General features: G+C 47.8%; 1 protein-coding gene across 11 annotated transcripts in view; it reads left to right on the top strand.

Annotated features, from left to right (window-relative positions):
- Positions 1-1,820: 1,820 nt before the first annotated feature.
- Positions 1,821-20,475, top strand: part of Msi2 (musashi RNA binding protein 2) — a 362,844-nt gene continuing 344,189 nt past the window's right edge. For 9 of the 11 annotated variants that reach the window (XR_009057374.1, XR_009057373.1, XM_057773599.1 and 6 more), the window contains exons 1-5: positions 2,212-2,276; positions 2,560-2,600; positions 2,929-3,010; positions 3,700-3,784; positions 7,531-7,572. Coding sequence is in view for 9 of the 11 variants with exons in the window: in XM_057773599.1 (XP_057629582.1) it covers positions 2,215-2,276; positions 2,560-2,600; positions 2,929-3,010; positions 3,700-3,784; positions 7,531-7,572 (312 nt within the window). In the remaining 2 variants the exon portion in view is untranslated. Of the gene's footprint in view, positions 1,856-2,184; positions 2,277-2,559; positions 2,601-2,928; positions 3,011-3,699; positions 3,785-7,530; positions 7,573-20,475 lie in introns of those variants that run through there. The other 2 variants (XM_057773597.1, XM_057773592.1) reach the window with 2 other exon arrangements.

The raw sequence follows: 20,475 nt of genomic DNA, 5'->3' as shown, positions 1-20,475 counted from the left end.
GGCGGGAATACAGCCTGCCATGTCGCCCGGCACCTTTGGGACTCCCATATTCAAGGAAGGGGCTGGATAAGGAAAGGCCTTTCTAGCTGTGATGGTCTGTGGTTCTGTTGTAAAAATTCAAAATATAATCCAATTAGCTGTGTTGCCTGTATTTTGTTATTGAGAATAATCGTAATAAACAATTACCATAATAACACGCGGCTCTTTAACACGTGGGTTCACAGTGTTTAAAGAATTTAAGAATCAGTTTGGTTGGAGTGTTGGGAAACGGTATGGTTTGTGGTTTGAAGTCTTATGAAGGGCCTTTTAAATATTATATTCTGTAAAAATTCATAATAAACACGACCTATGTAAGTTTGCATTGTTCACTTCAAATGCCCCACTCTACCCCATCAATCCTGTCAGAGAGGTGTTTTCCCAGTTTAGGGAACAGAGCGATTGAAAGTCCGATCACTCAAGGCTTTGGCTGGTGTTGAGATTTTCCAAACGTTCCAAAACCCACAGTGGATACAGCACAGTTTTAGTGCTGAGTGTATTCCATTGTCTCCTAATTCTATGAAAATTAATGGAAAAGTGTTAATTGGGCATCAATGCATGCTTAACATTAATCCGGGTATTTGATGAACCACAACTTTATGTTGCCTCTCATGCCGTATTAACTTGGTTTATTGTAATAATTTAAAACAATAAGGATAATTGTATCCGTACTGTTTTAAATACCCTATAAATTGAACGCAGCCTGAATCTGGCCAGCCTGGAATCCGAAGTGTGCAGTGCTTCTGGGAAGCTACAAACATCCTTTTGGAGTTTACACTTCGCCAGGGGAGGAAGGGAGCTTTTACTAAACACCTACTGCGTGCCAGGATCCGTGAGGCACCTTCTGGCTCCGAAAACGGGAGGGGGGTGGGCGGGGAAGGGGACGCTTTGTTACCTCAAAGACCTCCCCCGGGGCCCTTTCACTTTGACGCACTTTTACTCTCTACATAGGAACCCCGGGTAACTTTAAACACAATAAATAAAATAGCTAACTGACGGATAATCGAGTTTTTTTTTTTCTGAAAAAAACCACCCATCCTAGCCACCCTCGAGACGCTCCCAAACTACTACATATTCTCCATGAACATTTGCTTTGAACTCCAATCATTTGACCTTGACCGCTAAAATCCCACTTTATTATATTTTTAAGTCGTGGTTTGAGTGACGCTCAAACCCTGTTTTGGGTGTTTTCTCGCCCTCTGGTATCGCGTCTGTTTCTTAAAGTTCCAAAATAACCTTCGCGGGCACGGCTCCGTACCTCTGCCGGGGAAGGGCGGGGAGCCGTGCAGGACGTGCCGGTGTGGAGCTGGAGCCAGAGAACTTGCCGCGCGAAGGGAAAATGAAAACTTGTGGCTGGTGTTTGTGCGGGAGGGTCTCCTCCATCCCAAAGCCTCCCCGATTCCCGGGGTCTCGGGGACCGCCCCGGGAGCGCTGGGTGTGGGTGTGCTCCCAGCGTCCTTGACCTAAATTTCCGCGCGGTGGCTGGAAACCGGGGCACAGAGGCAGGGCAGGCGGCGGGTGCTACCTCGGGATCGGGCGCAGGGGCCCGAGAACTTGAATGGGTAGCGCAAACTATGGGGGTCCGGGGCGTTGCCGCCTCCCCGCCCGGCGAGCAGCCCGGGCAGAGCTCCCCGCGCCTCCCCCTCCCCCACACCCAGCCCATGTGATCTGAGCTGACTCGGGGTGCACTTCCCGGCTCCCCGCCCGGCTGACGTGTGCCCCCCCCTCGAGTCTTGGGGCTCGCGAGCCGCCCCTGGTGGGTCCCGAGGCCACGGGGGGCCGAGTGTGCGCGCGCGAACAGGCGGGGGAACTGAACGGGGTGCGTGACGTCACCGCATTGGTTACACGACGTTCTAGAACTCCGCCCCACGTGCGCAGGGAGGAGGGGGGAGGAGGAGGAGATGGGGGTGGGGAGGAGGAGGGGGAGAGGTGGGGATGGGCCGGGGGGGCGGGGACGGGGGGTGTGCGAGGCGGCGGGGCTGAGCTGAGCCGAGCCCACGTGTGACGGGCTCTCGCCGCTGGCCCGGCTCGGCGCTCGCGGAGCTTCGCAGCCGCCGGGCGGGGGGAGGAGGCGGGGGAGGAGGGACGGAGATCTGGGGCTCGGAGCCGGTCGCCGCTGCGCTCCGCTTCGCTGTGGGGCTCGGTGTGTCGGGGGTGGGGGGGCGGGGGGGCTCCGCTATGGAGGCAAATGGGAGCCCAGGCACCTCGGGCAGCGCCAACGACTCCCAGCACGACCCCGGGTAAGTTTCCAGCCGCTGCCCACCGCGCCGCCGCGGGCTCGCTCTGGGCTGTGCGGGCGACGGTGCGGAGCGGGGCATCCGCGCGCCCCCCGCGTCCCCGCGCGCACCCCTGGGGCACTCGCATACCGTGGGGTGGCGTGGGGCGGCCACCTTCTCCCCCAACCCACCTCCCGGCTCGCGCTCGCCCGCTCCCCCCCAGCTTTCCTTTTAGCTTTTGTAAGTTACACGTCAAAATGGCCGATCTGACATCGGTGCTCACTTCGGTTATGTTTTCTCCCTCTAGTAAAATGTTTATCGGTGGACTGAGCTGGCAGACCTCACCAGGTAAGGGAGTGAGGGGGGGACGCCCGGGTCCCCCCCTTCTTGGCTTCTTTATTGCTCTTTGTTATCCCAGTGTAAGAGCCCCCCCTCCCCGCCATTGGCTCCCCACTTCTCCTGTGCAAGGTTATTTTTTTAAATAGCAAATCCTTTCCGAGCCCTCTACGCGACCTCTGTTGCCGAATTTCCCCCGCGTGTGCAAAAATATTGCAAAAACAAAACAGAATAACAACAGAAAACTACTTTTGCTTTTTGTCCTTGATCAAAATTTGCATTGCTTTTTTTCCCTACTCCACACCTCCCACCCCCCATCTCTCTCTTTTTCTCTCTACAGATAGCCTTAGAGACTATTTTAGCAAATTTGGAGAAATTAGAGAATGTATGGTCATGAGAGATCCCACTACGAAACGCTCCAGGTAACGCATTTCCTTCTGGATTTTGCCTTTATTTTAGAACAAAGTTTTAGTTTTATTTTTGGAGGTGTCTTCGGAAGTAGCTAAGCGGATTTAGAATGGGGCTCAGGCGCGTGGCTGGGCTGAAACGTTACCCCCCCCATAACCCCAAAGGTTATTGTTAATTAGAACCGAACTCTGGATTCAGAGCCGCCCATCTCTCCCGCTTGAAGTCATTTTCCTGTCGCTTCTTGTTCTCTTGTTTAAAATGACATTCAGCTTCATTTACTTTCCACAGTTTTTTTTTTTTTATAATTTAAATTTTTGAGTGTATGCCTTCTTCCCACTCCCAAACTCAGAAGCCCTCTCTTTAGGAGGTGGATAAATATCTTACTGCCCGATTTCCTTTGGCATAAAACAAAGCCTTAAGAAAGGGAAGAGGAGGAGAGGAAACTGAGCCTGCCGGACTGGAGGCACCAGCATGTTCCAAGTTACCTCTAGTCGCCCTGCCCCCCCTCCCGCTTCCCCCACTAACCTTGGTATTTTTACCCCCGCAAGGCAGAGGGGGCTGTGGGCTAGAGGAGAACAGAGGGAGCTGGTGGGGATGGGGTTGTATGGGGGCAACTTTTGCACCCCAGTCTGCATGTAGGATCTCCTTGTTGCTTTCAGTGTCACATTTTGTTTGTTTTTTTTCCCTCTTTGTTTCCTTCCAGAGGCTTCGGTTTCGTCACCTTCGCAGACCCAGCAAGTGTAGATAAAGTATTAGGTCAGCCCCACCATGAGTTAGATTCCAAGACGGTAGGTTGCTTTGTTGTTGTTGTTGTTGTTGTTTGCCCCTTTTCGGTGCCGGTCTGGGCATTGACAGCCCTGTTTAAAGGGACAGCGCCTTCTTTTGCTTCTATGCTAGAACTGGGTACTTTTAAACAGCTAGCGAGTTAGCTCAGAAGTTTGCAGCGGTGACTGATTTTGGGGAGGGGTTTCTTTTGTAGTCTGTCCCGCTGCAGCTTCAGACGTTGCCAGGCGGAGGCTGGGGGGAGGGGGTGTCCGTTCCCTGAGAGGGTAGCCTCCCGCCAAGGGACCTTGCAAAGAAACTCCGTCGGAGAGCAAATGGAACTTTCTTTGTCAGTAGAGCACACAGTCTGTGGCATTGTGTTCGGCTTGTAGAAGGAAGGCACAGCCTGCTTCCTGGTGGAGGGGACAGGGATGGGGATGAGGGAAGGGGGTGCTCATCTTAGGTCCAGGCAACAGGTTTGTCTGGGGCTCCAAGTGATTTGAGAAGTGGTTTGAGAAGGGAAGGGAGATACTGACAGAACCAATTCCGGCCTCCAGTGGGGTTTCTTCAGATGGTGTTGAATTGAAGGCTGATAAGGCCTGGGTTTCCAAGTGATTGCCTCCTTGCCTCCTGGTCCCCCCCACCCCCGGCCCCCTTCACATCCTTTCATTTGTGTATGGATACTTTTTAAAACATTAGAAGTTTTTAAAATACAGAGTTTAGAGGTGAAAGTTCCTAGGTGGAGGTCAGAGAATAAGGGGGAAAAAAAAATCTCAGTCTGGAATAATAACTGTAAAGATGGAGGAGGCTGGGGAGTTCTCAGTGGTTTGCTTGCCCCCCCCCCCCCCGCTCCCTACCCCCCCTTCCCTGTATGCTCACCAGAATTTCATCAGGATTTTTCCCACTGCTTAAGGCAGAGGCCTCAAGGTGATATTTGGGATGTGGCTTTGGGCTGCCCAGAATGCTCCCGTTCTATTGTGAGCTCATGGGAGGTGAGTTAGCCGCCCACTGTAAAACTAGACCCTTACTCTCCTCTTCTGTAAAGTCAGCAGAATTCAAGGATCTTCCAAGCTCTCTGGTCTTTTAACACTGAGTGGAGGAGAAGAAGCACAAGGGTCAACGGGTCAACCCTTGATTTTGCAAACTCCCCCTCTTTTTATGATCAAAGAGGTCAGGTGTTGCCCTTACCCCCCAAGAAAAGGCCTTGTACACTGAAGTCACTTTATTAATTGTCCTAGACTTGTCAGAGCTTGCAAGCGCAGCCTGTTTGTACTGTCAGATCATTTACTATCGAGAATGATCCCCGGTAAGGTGATAAGGAATGTCTGAACAATTTATTTTTTCTTCCTTGAATTCTTCGCTAGCCACATCATGGAGCTAGGAAGATTTCACAGGAAAAATTCAAAGCGGATTTGTCATTTCTTGTGCACTCCTTTTGACAGGGTGGGAGAACTGTCGTTTGGTTTTAGTGGGTGCTGGCTAGTGTGATTCCCCAGTATCCCTCGGTATCCCTTGCTGGGCCTTGGGTTTTTCCACCCTAACTTATTTTGTAGACATATTTTGGTTGCTGTTACTTAGTATAACCTAGCTTTTGACTTTGTTTCAACGTTCAGTGCAGGAGACAGAAGCGGTTGGTTTATTGACATGGAAACGAGGATCTTGTTTACTGTTACCTTAAAAGCTGTGTTTAGGTAAAGGCCATTCGCATCCAAAATAGTGCCCTAGTGTTTTCTAGAGGACCCTAGAGCCCGTACTAGCGCTGTACCTAAGTAACTAATGTTTTAATTTTAGGTAGTTTCCTTTTCTTTTCTTTTCTTTTTAAAAATAGTTGACTGGGATGTGCAAAAGGTTGGAATTTGCCTTCTTGCCTTGATGCCTCCTAGGCCTTGGAGATCTCAGTGTGGAAAACTTTGCACATGGGAGAGAACGCTGCTCTCAGTGTGACATGCTGATGTCACCACCACACACATACAGTGCAGTCCCCAATTGGCTTTTGGTTTTGTAATTTTACATTTTTTTTTTAAATCTTAGCACTTCTTTTTCTTCTTTGTACGTTCCTCACCCCAGCTCCCTGCCCTTTCCTGGATGCTACAGCATCTTTTCCCACACAAACAAGGTGGCTCTCACTGCACCTGTGTGTCGTCCGATCTCCCAAGCCTCAGGAGTGAACAAAGACGAACATCCGTCTCAGTTTGGGCGCCAGAATGGAATTCCACACCTGTTGTATTTCTTTTGTAGAGAAACTCTAGTCTGTGCTGGGCACACCTGTAGACGCAGTCATATTAATCTTTACGAAAGGGTAGTTTTCTAGACCCGAGATTTTGATCTGTTTTAGCTTTTGAAAAGTAATCTCTCATTTCTCAGGTGGTGCTTAAAAGTGAAAAGCGCAAGGTAGATTTTTAGGTTTTTAAACTACCTTAATAAAAGTGATTTTGTCTTTGTATGTCTTACAGTCTGGGGCTCTAAGGGACCCAGGGACTATCTGGGGTGGGGGAGAGATTGTGTGTGAGTCTGTCCACCCCTGCAGTTTTTCCCAAAGTGTGATGGTTATTTTCTTAAGTGACAGAACCAACATGAGGTTCAGATTTACTTTTTAAAGGGGGAAATTTATAACACGAAAGCCAGAGCTCATAAATAAATAACTTGTAGCAATACCCATGCCATTTTCCATGTTGAACTATACTCAAAAGATCTGTCACGGTTAGAAATCTAATGGGAACCAGTGATGGGATTTTTCTTTTTCTTTATTTTTTTTGAATTCTTTGCTGTTTTTATCTAGGCAGTAACTTTTTTTCTCCTCACATCAGCTGTTAGACTCAAATGCTTCTGTGGGAATTGTGAAGCTCGTCACTGATTGAGAATCATGTGCTCTGCAAGCCGGCTGCTCACGTAGAATGGGGAGCTTTTCCCACTGGGGTGGAGGTGGATTGGGGGAATACCCGAATTATTGCATTAGATTCCCACTTCTGTCCAGTTGTTTTCTTTTTAACCCTCCCTGCAATGGCCTTTCTAGTTTGGACTTTGGATTATTGCAGTTTTTTAAAAGAAATAAGTAATTGATATCAGTTTTCTTTGAGATATACCAACAAGGCAAATGCAAATGATGTTTTTGAGAGTTCACTAGAACCCAGCTGTCAGGGGGGCTTCCACCCTCATTGCTCCTCCTCCCTCGGCTTCTCAAGTGTAGGGCTCTCAGATGTGAGCCACCATACCTGGCTGCAAAAGATCTTTTGGATTACCCTGAGTAACTTCATTTTGCAAACGTAGTGAGTTAATCTGAGGTGAACACTGTGTTGAATATTGTTGATTTTCAATTTTTTTTAATTGCCAGGGAGAAGAAATATTCACCTATTTACTTATAGCTGGAGGAGCATTCATTTTGAGGGCTTTTTCTTTCTTTGTTTTTCCCTTAAGATAACATTGTATCCATCTTCTGCCCCTCCCCCCCAATTGCACTTTAAGCTCTGAGTACCATTTCATATTCAGGGTCTGTGGAAGAGAAGTCCCTTGTCTCAATAAGAGTGCATGGCTTATAAAATGTGTGGTGGAACGTTCCAGAAAGGTGACCCTCATGAGTCCCATAGGGAGAAGGATGGTGAAAGTTGGGATCCAAGCTGAAGGAGCTTTTGAATTGCCCAAGAAGTTACTAAAAGTTGAGGTCTAAGCCTGAGAAATGAGTGATTAATAATTAGGTGGTTGGTTATTCGTTTTTGTCTGCTGCTTTAAACTACTGTACTGACTTTTTCCTTTTTTTTTTTATTATTTTCTCCAGATTGATCCCAAAGTTGCATTTCCTCGTCGTGCGCAGCCCAAGGTAAGTAGGAGAGCCATGGATGGGATTTTAGCGAGACTTTCAAGCTTCAAACCGAGCATTGGCAACTGTTGGAGGCTGGTGCTTGTGCCTTCAGGGTGTCAGCAGAGGGAGGTGAAAAAGCCCAGGTGAGCAGTTCTGTGAGGTGAACCTGCACCTCCATGTCAGCATGCCACTGTCGGTTCCAAGCATCCAGCTGGGGAGAGGGGCAAATACGATCCTTTGCTTCTTCTCAGGAGGGCGTGACCACGCCTGCCGCAATATTTATTCGAGTGTTCTATTTATTTTAGAGCAAGGCTGATATCCTATCAGGAAAAGCTGAACATTTCCTGATACCTCTCTGTGGAGGGCCTTCTATTGAGGCCTTTCAATCTGGAGCATTTGGAGAAGAGCAGAATTTAAGTTAACAGTTTATCCTGTCTTGGGAAAAAAAATCTTTCATAGAATGCCTAAAGTTGTATGTAGATCTGGGGGAGGGAGCTAGGGATGTCCCCAGTTTCAGGGCATCTGGATCAGTCAGAGCCCCTGGAAACTTACCACAGCTCAGCTTCTGAGTTCCAGAGAGTTGGGGCCTGGCCGGAGGAGGTTGAAACAATGCTGCCCCACAGGAGTGATACTGCGCTTGCACTTCTGTAAAGTGTGGAGTTAACAATGTTTCTCCTGTGCCTGCCAGTTGCGGTTCTGAGGCGGCAGCTGGAGGCAGCCTTGCAGCTCCTTTAGGCTTCTGGCGCTCCTGTTCCCCTCACACCTTTTACATCCGTCCTTTCTGTCCCTCGTACTTGAGTAAATCCTGTGTCCTTGACATTCTTGGGCTGGAGAAAGCCATGAGGTTTCTAACTCTAGGCGCACAAAGAGAAAGGGCAATGGCTCTTGGAAAATTGAGTTTATTCCTTCACGTGGAGGCTCTCGGAGTGGAGAGCCTCTGATCATATAGAGGAGAAAATGGTTTTGCACGTTGGTAAAGAAAAAGGGATGGTAGTTTGAGGATTTCAGGTCTGAAACCTGCCACTTGAATGAGTGCGTGAATCTTTATTTTAAAGGATGGAATCCACATCCCTTCAGTCAGCAGAGTACATACTTGAAGGTGGCATTTCCCCCTAACTCTTAAACAGATTGTAGGAATTCATGAAGAACTTAGATTCCTTTATGTGGCGTAAACTTTGGGGTTGGTTTTAGTTGTGTGTTACTTTCCGTGAAGTGAGTGAGTGCTCTCCCATCTCAGAATCAGCAGTGTTGCCTGGGTTTGGAAGGATTTCTGTTCATTCCCTAGTGTGAATCTTCAAATTTCCAGGTTAGTCATTGGATCACTCATGACTTGGATCAGATTTCCCTTTAGGGAAACTGGAAAAAGCCTTGACTTGGGGAAACATGGCTCCAGACCTACTCCCTCCGCCTTTCGTCCCCCTCCCCTCACTGGTGGACGTCCTTCTCCAGCCAGGAAGGCCGTATTTCACGTTAATGTGCAGTGGCATTGGTTTTTCAAACATTCGACTCAAAAACAAGATAGACAATATCTCAGGCTTGTCTCCACTTCCCAGCCTTGGGTGTTTGTGAGTTCTCAGGCATTCCTATCAAGCCAGTTGGAAAAGGCCAGTTGCCTTGCAAATTCAGGGATTTAGGAGCAGTACCCTGTCTTCACTTTGTGAAGGCCTTTCCCATCTTTTATCCGCATCTGAATCCCAGCCCTGGCTCAGTTTCCTCATCTCTGAACCTGGAGTGATATCCGCTCCTTCACCAAGGTTCCTGTGAAAAATGAAAGCATGGCCTGGCGAGGGCCTCGCTGCGCATCACCGTCACCGTTATTACTGGTTTAATCATCATTAGGATGGAGGGGGTGCGCAAGCTGGACCACCTGGCTTCAGATGCCAGCTGTGCCCGTCATTAGCTGTGGTGAACTTGGCCAAATCACTTAGCTTCCTTGAGCTTGTTTCCTTTTCTCATGGTTTCCTGTAGTGAGATAAACAAGCTTCTAGAAGGGTCTGAGACATGGCGATGCCAACGTCGGATCCACTGTTATTCCTGATGATTTTTGAGTGGACTTGCAGTCTTCCTGCCTCTGAGCTGCTGTTTATGTTAGGGTCCCACACTTGCCCTCTGAGAGATCTAGTGATGATATTAATTAAATGTGTGTGCCAGGTACTTTGTGAGGGGATGATGTGTCACCTCTGTTGGACGGATGAGGCAGCTCAAACACTGAGGGGTTGAATACTGATATTTAAAAAAATACACCTATGCAATCTGCCTCGGTAGTTGAACTGCTGGCCAGTGTGTGGTCCTGCTGGGGTACCACTGGGCATTCTCTCCCTGTCAGAAGCGAGGGGACATAGCTCTCTGGGTTCAGCAGACCATGAAGAGCAGAACCAAAATCATTCTCAGTGAAATTCCAGGTTCTTGGGTTCTGGTCATTCTCCTCCCCTTGTGACATCATCCAATTTTGTGACACCATCTCGTGTTCTCTAACTGACCCCTGTGGGGTGTCCTTTTTAGGTGGTTTGGGGGTTGTTCAGCTCAGAGGGGCAGGAGTTGTTGAGGTGCAGATGTGTCTCTGTTGGGAACTGGAATAAGTAGGGAAAGGACTTGCCCTGTTCGGTAATTTTCCCACAGAACTAAGCCTGGCCATCAGGGTTCCAGACCAGGGTGACTGTTGGGGACTTTGAATGAAGCCTTATTTGTGTTTATCTTCCTTTCATAGAACTTGTGGGTGTCTCTGTGGGGGTCCTGGTGACAGGGCGGACTGTATGTACCCTTCTGTCTGAACTGGGTGCTGGGCTCGTTAATGATGTGTTAGCTTGTTCAAACTCCTCTCTCTGCTTTCTGGCCGCCCCTCCCTGCTAACAGTTGCCAGAGAAATATTCTGTGGAGGTGTTAAACAGGTCGGGTGGAAAGAAGCTGTAACTTGAGACCAGAGAAAATCTGTGGCAGTGAAGAACGGATTTCATACGAGTACTGTCATAATATTCTTTAATGTCTTGTATAAATAAAAATCTGTTTTGTCCAGAATTTTAACGAGCAACGAAAGCAGACTGTGGGGTCTTGCGGCTCAACATCTCCCACTTTGTAATGCGCATGCTCGCAGGGCTTTATTAGCCAGTCTAGGGACCACTCTTTGGAGACCAGTGGCCGTTCATTAGGGAAGTACATCTTCATCAAGAAGAAATGGGATCATTCTGTGTCTTCCTATTTCACCGGGGCATTTCATTTTGTGAAATACATATAGGGATTCTCCCTCACCTCCATCTTTTTAAAAATTAAAATGGTCGTGTGACTCTAAAAAGATGACTTAATTCGAAGCTACGACGGACTAGAGAGAGGCTGACAGAGATCAATCATGCCATTTCCTTTTTTTTTTTTTTCTTTTTTTCTTTTTTTTTTCTGTCTCCTTTGGGTCCAAGTGTCAGCTGCCTGGGTGAATTTTGTGGCTTCCTTTTCTTTTGTGGAGGAATGAACTAGACTCTAGCAGCTATGCAGCTACGGGCAAGAGCCGAGCCTGGGTATGACTCACCATCTGTCCTAATTGTCCTTGGGTATAAGAACACTGCTTTCTTGTTGGGGAGCCGTGGCACATGACTTTAATCCCAGCACTTAGGAGGCAGAAACAGGCAGATCTCTGTGAGTTTGAGGCTACCCTGGTCTACAGAGTGAGTTCCAGGACAAACTCAAAGCTACAGTGAAACCCTGTCTCAAAAAACAAAAAACAAACAAACAAGTTAATTTGAATACAACAAATAAAACTTTTGGAAAGCAATTACAAGAAAAAGTGGAGATTGTGTTTTTGGGTTTTTGTTTGTTTGCCTTTTGGTTTTTCAAAATAGGGTTTCACTGTGCAACCCTGGCTGTTCTGAAATATGAGTGCTGGGATTAAAGCCGTGCTCCACCACTGCCCGACTGACTTTATTTATTTATTTTTTTTTAATTTTTTTATTTTATGTACATTGGTGTGAAGGTGTCAGATCCCCTGGAAGTGGATTTTCAGACAGTTGTGAGCTGCCATGTGGGCGCTGGGATTTGAACCCGGGTCCTCAGGAAGAGCAGTCAGTACTCTTAACCGCTGAGCCATCTCTCCAGCCCCCCTGACTTTATTTTTTAATGGACACACAAAAACATGTTGCATATGGGGCTGGAGAGATGGCTCAGTGGGGGTAGCCTTTGCTACTCCTGTGAGGTCCTGAGTTCTGGTCCCAGCACCCATGTCAGGTAGCTTCTAACCCCCTGTGACTTCAGCTCCAGGGAGTCACAAACTCTGCTGATCTCTGCAGGTGCTTGCACACACATGTCACACACACGCACATACGCACACACACGACCATTAAAAAAAGAAACCTAAAAAAAAATGATCTACCAGCAGGGGAGCATATGCTGTTTTGATTCATGTGTGTGTTCATTGTCCTGAAACTCGAGAGGCAGGGACCTTAACCGCTGGTGTAGAGACATCTAGAGATGTCATTTGTTCAGCCGACCTCCAGTTGCCTTCTGTGACAGCTGGGTGACTGTGGACATACCACTGAAATCCCATCAAGCCTCAATTTCCCACTTTTAAAAAGTGTTATGCTCCTCACCACGTTATTTTGGAAATGAATACAGATTGTTGTTGGGATCTGCATATGGTCACGTGGTACCTAGCACATGTCTCCTGATACCATTATAGAATTATTATTCTTCTACTTTTTCAGAGGTCTCATGTATCCCAGTCCGGCCCCAGAATCATTTTTTTAGCCGGTGTTGATCTTGAACAGTTAATCTTCCTGCCTCTATCTCCTGAGTTCGGAGATTACAAGTCACTACACCCAGTTTTACGGAGTACTGGAGAGTCAACCTAGAGTTGACTGGTAGGCAGCCTCTCTACTAACTGAACTATATTCCTACCCTTAGAATTACCTTAATAGAGTCAAGAAACTGCCATGGTAAAATGACTTCAGAAAAAAGAAAAAAATATTTTTTTTTCCTTTTAATTTCCGAGACAGGGTTTCTCCGTAGCTTTTTGGTTCCTGTCCTGGAACTAGCTCTTCTAGACCAGGCTAGCCTCGAACTAACTGAACTATATTCCTGCCCTTAGAATTACCTTAATAGAGTCAAGAAACTGCCATGGTAAAATGACTTCAGAAAAAAGAAAAAAATATTTTTTTTTCCCTTTTAATTTCCGAGACAGGGTTTCTCCGTAGCTTTTTGGTTCCTGTCCTAGAACTAGCTCTTCTAGACCAGGCTAGCCTCGAACTCACAGAGATCCGCCTGCCTCTGCCTCCTGAGTGCTGGGATTAAAGACGTGCGCCACCACCGCATGGCTTAGGAAAAAAAAATCTTAATCGGAATATAAGCCCCCTGGCTGCTTGGAGCTTTGGAGCTCAGTGTTTGGTAACTAAATGAGTTGAGTCCTAGGCAGCTTTTTCTCACTAGAGGCAGCTGCAACCCAGTCATTTTCTGTTGGGTGCTTCCAAGTCACCACAACAGTTAAGTTGTGGAGGGTTGAGCTAGGAGCCAGAATTTCTTCCCATATTGTTTCCTTGACGTTGCTTTAGGGTTCTAAAAGGTTCTCTGTGAAGCTTGCATGCAGATGGGTGCAGTGGCCGCCTGTGCACACCCCCTGTTCTGGGGGAGTGGTCTCTTGGCAGCATTTCAAGGGCAAAGGGTGAGATTCCGGCATCTGGCCCCCCCTTGCTGCTCGAGGTTGGGTCACCCAGCGTCTTGCCATCTTGGATGATCTGCAGCTGTCATCTCGGCAGCCATAGATAAGTAGCCAGCCAGGCAAGTTTTCTTGGTCCTGCAAGGATGCCGGGGTGTGCCTGGGTCCCTTTTCCCCACCAGTAAGGACTTTGGAGGATTAATGGCTTAGGTTCTTGCTTGTCAGGGAGCCTTGCTCTTTCCTGTGTTCCACGTCCTTAGCAGGTGTCAACTCACGGAGGAAGGACACTTTTGTCCTACAAATGTCCTTCGCTGAATGTTGCCGTTCCTTCCAGACTGGGATTCCCTTGTTCCTGTCATTCTTCTAGGATGACAAAGCCCCTCTCTTTCATGTCATGTGGCTTTTGGTAAATAGGTGAGCCTCCTTCCTGTCCCCAAGCAGGGAGAGGGACATGGCAGTCTCTGAGGGCCCATCTTTTAGGCCTCTTGATATGGTGTGTATTCCAAGTGTCCACTTTTAGATTTTCATAGAATACACCACGGTTGTGTGACCCTTCCTCTTCCATGACTTATTGAATTTAGAGTGTTAATTTAAATGAGATCACGTGATGGCACAGCAAGTGGTGGCCCCAAGAACATACCTGCACACCTCTCACCACCCTTCAGCTCACTCATTGCTCCCTCTTGGCATGGCCTTTCTTTTTCCATGAGGGCATCTGAGAGCCCCTCATTGCTTCCTTGGACTTCCTGCTGCCCATGGAGCAGTTTAAATGCATTGGCCTTGGGTTCTGTCCCCTTTAAGATCCCTGTGAGGGCCCCTTTCCAGCTTGTCTCACATCTTTCTTCACTTCCATGGCTTTGGGACTGAGACCTTTGTCCCATCTCTCTGTGCCCTTCTCTCTGATGCATCCCATGGCTTGAGCTATCCCGGCTTCCACATGAAGCCGAGGTCTGCACTGTCTGCTGATGCCTCGTTAGGTGGTGTCGTCATGCACACACCACAGAGCATCTTCAGCTCACACAAGCCCGATGAAGCATTCCTGGGCAGCATACCCTTCAGGGACCCTTGTTGTGTGTGTGGTGTGTGTGTGTGTGGGGGGGGGGGTGGTGACTAGAATGAACCGGCATGGAGCTCTTTCTTTCTCTGGATTTCCAGGATCTTAGCTTGGTGTCTGTTATGGCTCTTGCAGCCGTTGGCAACTAATGGAGCTCCTACATCCTTTGGAGGTGTGGGAGACATTTTCTCAGTTATTCCTCATTGAGTGCCCAGTGTGTGCCAGCCACCCTGGGGCTCTGGAGATAGTTTGGACAGGAGGACCAGGCCTCCTCACTCACTGAACCTTCATTGCAGCGGGGCTGCATGAATAAAGCAGATGGGTTAGGGTATCACAGATTATCAGGCATGAACCCCTAAGCCAGGCAGAATCATGCTGGGGTGGGGAGGGGCCATCCCTTCATTAACGCATGCAGTTGCCACTTTCAGTAGTTAAACGATTATTTACCAAGGTATTCTGTTCTGAGTTTTGCAGTATTTTACCTTCAAGCCTTATTGTCTGTACCAGGCAGTAACCCCAAAGGTACAAGTGCATTGTTCATGGCTAACAACCAAGCCTCTTAGCTCTCCGAGAGGTTTTGTACATCATACAACTTTGATTTAAATGGAGTGGATGAAAAATGATGGAGACACCGTTGTGGGGTCAGCAACAGCAGTGACCTGTGTGACAAGAAAGGACATAATCTGCAAAGTAAAAGAGGCTGGGGGCCGCCTGTGGGGGATGGCCCTCTAGTCTGGGGTGGTTTGGCCCTGGTTCTTGAAGAGCAACCAGGAAGAAGAATGTCGGAGTGCTATAAGGCCAAGGAGAGGGTCTCAGTTGGGCTTGGAAAGTAATACACACTGGGGTCAGGTTTGATAGCCAGGCATATTTTGGCATAGGCTGGGAACCTGTTACGTGTGTAGCTCCTAGGGGCGCTGCCCAGGGTGCTCTGAGATCTTTTGAACCCCCAGAGAAGTCAGGGTCGTTGAGAAAATGGTTGGAGCTCTTTCTGGGAGACTGTCACAGACTAGACTCGCGGCTTATGCCTGATGGGTGATTTCAGATTGTTCTCCAGGGCCGTAGACCATCTTCAGGCATGCGGCTCTTGGTAGAAACCCCTTTGATCTTTGGGATGAGTGGACAGCTTACAGAGTCTGCCATTCTGATGTTTGTACCTCTTACCCCTCTTCTGTTTTCTTAGTAAGGGACCACAGCATAGACCACATTGTACAGTTCTGTCCTCTGTCCTTGTCTAAGCTCTGGTCATGACCTCACCCTGTGTGGACAGTGAGGTGATATTTTCCATATGGAAATTGCAGGTTGCTTCTGATGCCCCTGCCCTGTTGCTGAGAACATTGGACCTGGGACTTCATAGTTCATGGCAGCTTGTGATCGCCTTTGCTTGGTAGCTGCTTAGAGGGAAGAGCATATATGTTGGGAATCTCTGAGCCTGCTTTCCCTGTGGGTCTTCTCTTGCCGCAGTTACCTGCGATGGTTGGTTCAGCTGGGCAGCTGTCTTTTTGGGTGCCAAGTACAGCGCTCTGATGCCTGTTCTCCCTCTCTCGAGGATGGCACCACACTTCTAAGTATCTGGGAAGGTGTTTTCCCTCCACCCCTCAGGTGTATACCTGGCTACTGTATTTGCTTATTTTAGTTTGAGATTTTGAATATTCTAAAAGAAAAAAAAAAGATTCAAAAATAGTACCTGATGTTGCAGGATAGTACCAAGCCTCGTTACAGTGATCTCTCGTCACCCTTGATAGAACCGCCGCTCTACAGATGGGTGAACTGAGGCCTGTGAAGGTGAACAGCTTTGTTGAAACCACAGAAATAGCAAGAATCAGGTTCAGCCTTTGGACCCAAGTCCAAGGGAATCCCAAAGTCTCATTCCCCTGAACTCTAAGCTTCCTCTGCTTCATCCAGTGTGAGTGGTATATCCAGCCTGAGACCCGTCTGCTACCCCAGCATCTTCGTAGAGAACAATGTCATGTCTCATTGTCAAATGATTGGGCACCTCTGGTAGACTTTAATTTCTTCTACTTTGTCCGAATGTTATAAAGTAACCCAGGCTGGCACATAGTATTTGTTACAATCTATCCAGGAAGCTCCAGGGTATTTTCCTTTAGTTGTTTATGTCTGAGAACTTGTTAGCATAGTGAAATGACACTTCACTTAATGCTTTTATGTTTCAATTTGTTTTTGGTTTTTTGTTTGTTGGTTTTGTTTTCTGTGAAATGGGACCTTCTTAGACTTGTTCAGGAGGATGAGACTAGGTGATGTCTCTGGGTGACTGCACATTGTGGGTACAATGGGAGCATTGGTTCCCTGTCCCTGTCCCTAAAGAGGACACTGTCTGTACCATAAGAGGACCATACCCAGCAGCCTGCAGATTGCTTGGCATGGTTGCCCTTTTTGTAGGTGATGCAAGGTTTAGCACACTGAGATGGGAAGCTTGGTGTCGGCGGCTTGGCCAACTCTCGGGGTCCTGGCTTTCAGGGCAAGATAGCATACACCCTTTATCTTGGCCATGCTCAGTGGGTGTGAGGAATTCATTTCCTTCTCTGTGTAGGATGCCTGTGTTTTTGCTGCCTTTGAGAGTATCATCCTAGGCTGCAGCTAGGGAAGAGATGAGACCCTACTGTGAGAGAGGTCTCTTCCAGGGCCTGCGCTCTCCCAGGGCTGGTCTTTATCTGCCTGGGGTAGTTTCACCAATGACTGATCTGAAAGCCCCTCGTTCATTTATTTGTCACTGGCTGTGACAGGCAAGTTAATGCTAATGGATTCTTTTTTTAGCCTGTTGTCTGGGATGTTTCTCCCAAATGTCCTGAAATCTATGGCATTAGGGGAATGTGTAACTTTTATGGTAGAGGAGGATTTAAAAGATAAATAGGGTTTTGTGTGCAAGGGGCTTGCATTTAGGTTCAGGGCAAGAGCGGCCAAGTGGGGGGCGCTGGGTGAGCGGAGAGTCGTCTTTTTAAGAAATCCATTCAGAGCTCTAAATTGCTGTTTCTGTTTCAATTATGTGACAATTTCAAGGGTTTAGAAAAATCTAATAAAATGGTCTTGATGATGCATTCTGGGGACGACAGTGCTTCGGAAAGATGCCGGAGAATACATTCCTTGGGGGTCAAGAGATTGTCGTTCCTGCCACCTCCAGGCCTGCTTCATCTGGGTTTTTACATTTTTATTGTTTTGAAGGACAGGAAACGGTGTAGGAATGCATTCAGGGCTTCATCCGTAGCCTCCACCGAAATGAATTATTCTCTTTGCGCAGTTGCAAATACATGGCCACCGCACTCTTTTCTTTTTTCTTTTTCTTTCTTTTTTTTTTTATCCTAAGATGACATACTGTAAACGACTTTCAGAGCATGATTTGTGTGTGTAGTGATGTTGAATAAAGCACCAAAGAGAAGCCACTGGAGGGGGGGAGATGGGAAGCTCTGGGAGAGGTTTTTCTCCCCTTTCTCCAATCAAAGCTTTTGATAGTTTCCCAGAGAACAGAAGTTTACAATGGGAGCGAGCTTCTGGCCTGCTTACGGCAGCAGAGTGCAGAAAGACACAGTGTAGCAAAATGGGATGCTGAGTGACATTAATGAGGTGGCCACTCTGGTGGGAGGGAGGCAAGGAACCAGCCAGGTCCCGATTCCCATGATTTGTTTCGTGCACTTTTGTGTGCATGTGTGTGTGCCTGTCCCTGTGTGTGCACATGCATACATTTTGGTTTCATCCTTTTTCCAGTGGTGGGTTTGAATGCCAAGCCCACTTCAGTATGTTGAAGTAAGTGCCCTGCACACAGACTGACTGGGTTAGTATCACCTATTTCCAGTTGCTGCACAGTCAAGTTTGAAATAAAAAAGAAATAAAAATTGTATTTTCTATGTGAAAGTGTGCACATGCGTGTGCACCATGTCATGCACGGGGAGAAGAACAGCTTTCGAGAGTTATTTCTCTCCTTCCACCATGTGAGTCCCTGGGCTGGAGCCCCGTCTAGCAGGCTTGACAACGAGTGCCGCCCCCAGCCATCTCTTCAGCCCAGAAGTCGGCCTTTACAGTGGGTGGTGTTTTGTTCTGCCCTGTGGGTCCCTGCTGAACTGGATGGGCGATTGTGAGGCCAACACCACAGAGCTGGACATTGTCGGTACACTGGAAGGGGGAGTATGAAATGCTCATATTTTCATTTCTGAAATGGATTCCAGCCATGGGAGGAGAAGAAAACCTGTAAAGGCATGGTGGTGCACACTTTTAATCCCAGCATTTGGGAGAGGGAGGCAGGTGGATCTCTGAGTTTGAGGCCAGCCTGGTCTATAAAAGTGAGTTCCAGGACAGCCAGGGCTGTTACACAAAAACCCTGTCTGGAAAAACCTAAATGAAAAGAAAAGAAAAGAAAGAAGAGAAAAGAAAAGAAACTTGTAAGAATACAGCGAAGTTTTTTTTGTTTTTTGTTTTTGTTTTTTTGTAATCCCAGAAAGGTCCTTTTCTGATAACACTTCACATGATGACATGAATAGGTCATCGCAACACATGCCCTTTAAATCATCTCGTGTCTTGGAGAGTTGTGCATGTCCATGTTCAGTTTGCGGGGAGAATTTCCCACTCCTGGAGAAGAACTGCGGCTGTGCGGGTAGCTCACCTGGGAATCTGGGGAGAGGTGACGCTTTGGGGACTCTGACTTTGTAGTGTCCTTGGTTTCGTTGTCAACCCGTTTCAGAAGGAAGCTGATACCTTCATCTCCTTCACTGTGACACTGCGATAATACTGTTCAGAGTGACAGGCAACTGTTGGAAAACCTGCTAGAAGCTTCTAGAGAAGAGCTTGCAGGTACCTGGGTGGGGTGGATGGAAACACAGTGCGTATTAACCAGGGAAGCCTGTTTTTACACCTCTCAACCCTGTTCCCTTGGGGCTAGCACCCCAAGGATCTTTTTTATAGCCAGAGGTAAGCAAACAAAAGGTTTTTTTTCTCTCTCTCTCTCTCCCTCCCTCCGTCCCTCCCTCCGTCCCTCCCTCCCTCCGTCCCTCCCTCCCTCCCTCCCTCCCTCCCTCCCTCTCTCTCTCTCTCTCTCTCTCTCTCTCTCTCTCTCTCTCTCTCACACACACACACACACACACACACACACACACACACACAAGATAATGCTTAGGCGAAGCCAGCTGGTTTCTATCTAGTCCCATCCTCCAGGGGAACGTGGCTCAAATAAGGCTGTTGGACCCTGGGCTGAGCATCTCCTTAAGACTGCTCAGTCTATATGTTTCCTCATCTGTTTTCAAAGCAGATAATTGGTTTTAGTGAGAACTTCTGACTTGATTAGGGGGCCCTTAGGAAATTAAAGTGTGTTTGAATTTCACAAGTATAATTTTAATTATGCACATTTTGCATTTTTTCACTAGGGAGCCAGGTTCAGGGCTTGTTTTCCTACACTATTAGGGGTAGTGAAGTAGACGATGACAGAACGTCTTTAAGAATCCTTGGGTCCAGTCATGCATTTCTCTTGTACCTAGTGGACAGACTAACATCCCTTCATGTCCCATGTCATAACCCTTGTTAAAGATGGTTTCCATTGTACCCGGCACCTGTAGAGCTAGCTGACACCGTAGGGCAGTGGGGACTGGCTCTTGCTGTGTGTTTTTCTGCTGCACTCACCAGCAGAATTTAATTCAAGCCTTTAAGAGTGCAGGTCCTGACTGCAGCCTGTGTTTGGCACGATGTCACCTTAGCGTGTCATCATTGTCTTTATTGCCACATCATCTTGTTTTCTCGAGGTTCATGCCTTCCCAGATCAGATCTCCTGGTTGCCTCTCTTTGTCATGACCCTGCTGGGGTAGAGTTGAGCCACTGATGGCATGACCCTCTGAGATAGAGGCAGGCTGCGCCGAGCCCCTGGCCTCTAAGAAAAGGCGTGGTTGTGTTTATGGGAAATGAGCCTTGCAGAACTTTCAGGTCTGGGCCAACAAAACCCTCATGTGCCAGGGAAAACACACGTGGGTTGGAACTTCAGCATCCTCAGACATGTCCCTGTGTGCGGGGACTATAAAGAGCTGTCCAGAGGGGGGCTCTGATATTCTAGGCTCTCGTCGTGCTTATTGGCAGAAGAGATAAATTGACTAGTTCTTCTGGACAGAGACATGAAGCCACCCTGTGAACGACTCGGTGTTGTACAGGTTGGAACCTGAGAACATGGGAAGTGAGGATCTTGCATATACGTTGGATGCTTCCCATCCCATCACCCTGTGCTTTCTAAGTTGTGGACTTTATTATT

Source organism: Chionomys nivalis, chromosome 7 (assembly GCF_950005125.1).
Source record: "Chionomys nivalis chromosome 7, mChiNiv1.1, whole genome shotgun sequence".
In the NCBI taxonomy this organism is placed as follows: Eukaryota; Metazoa; Chordata; class Mammalia; order Rodentia; family Cricetidae; genus Chionomys; species Chionomys nivalis.
The sequence above is the reverse complement of the archived record's forward strand: the minus strand, read 5'-3'. Positions and strand labels throughout refer to the sequence as shown.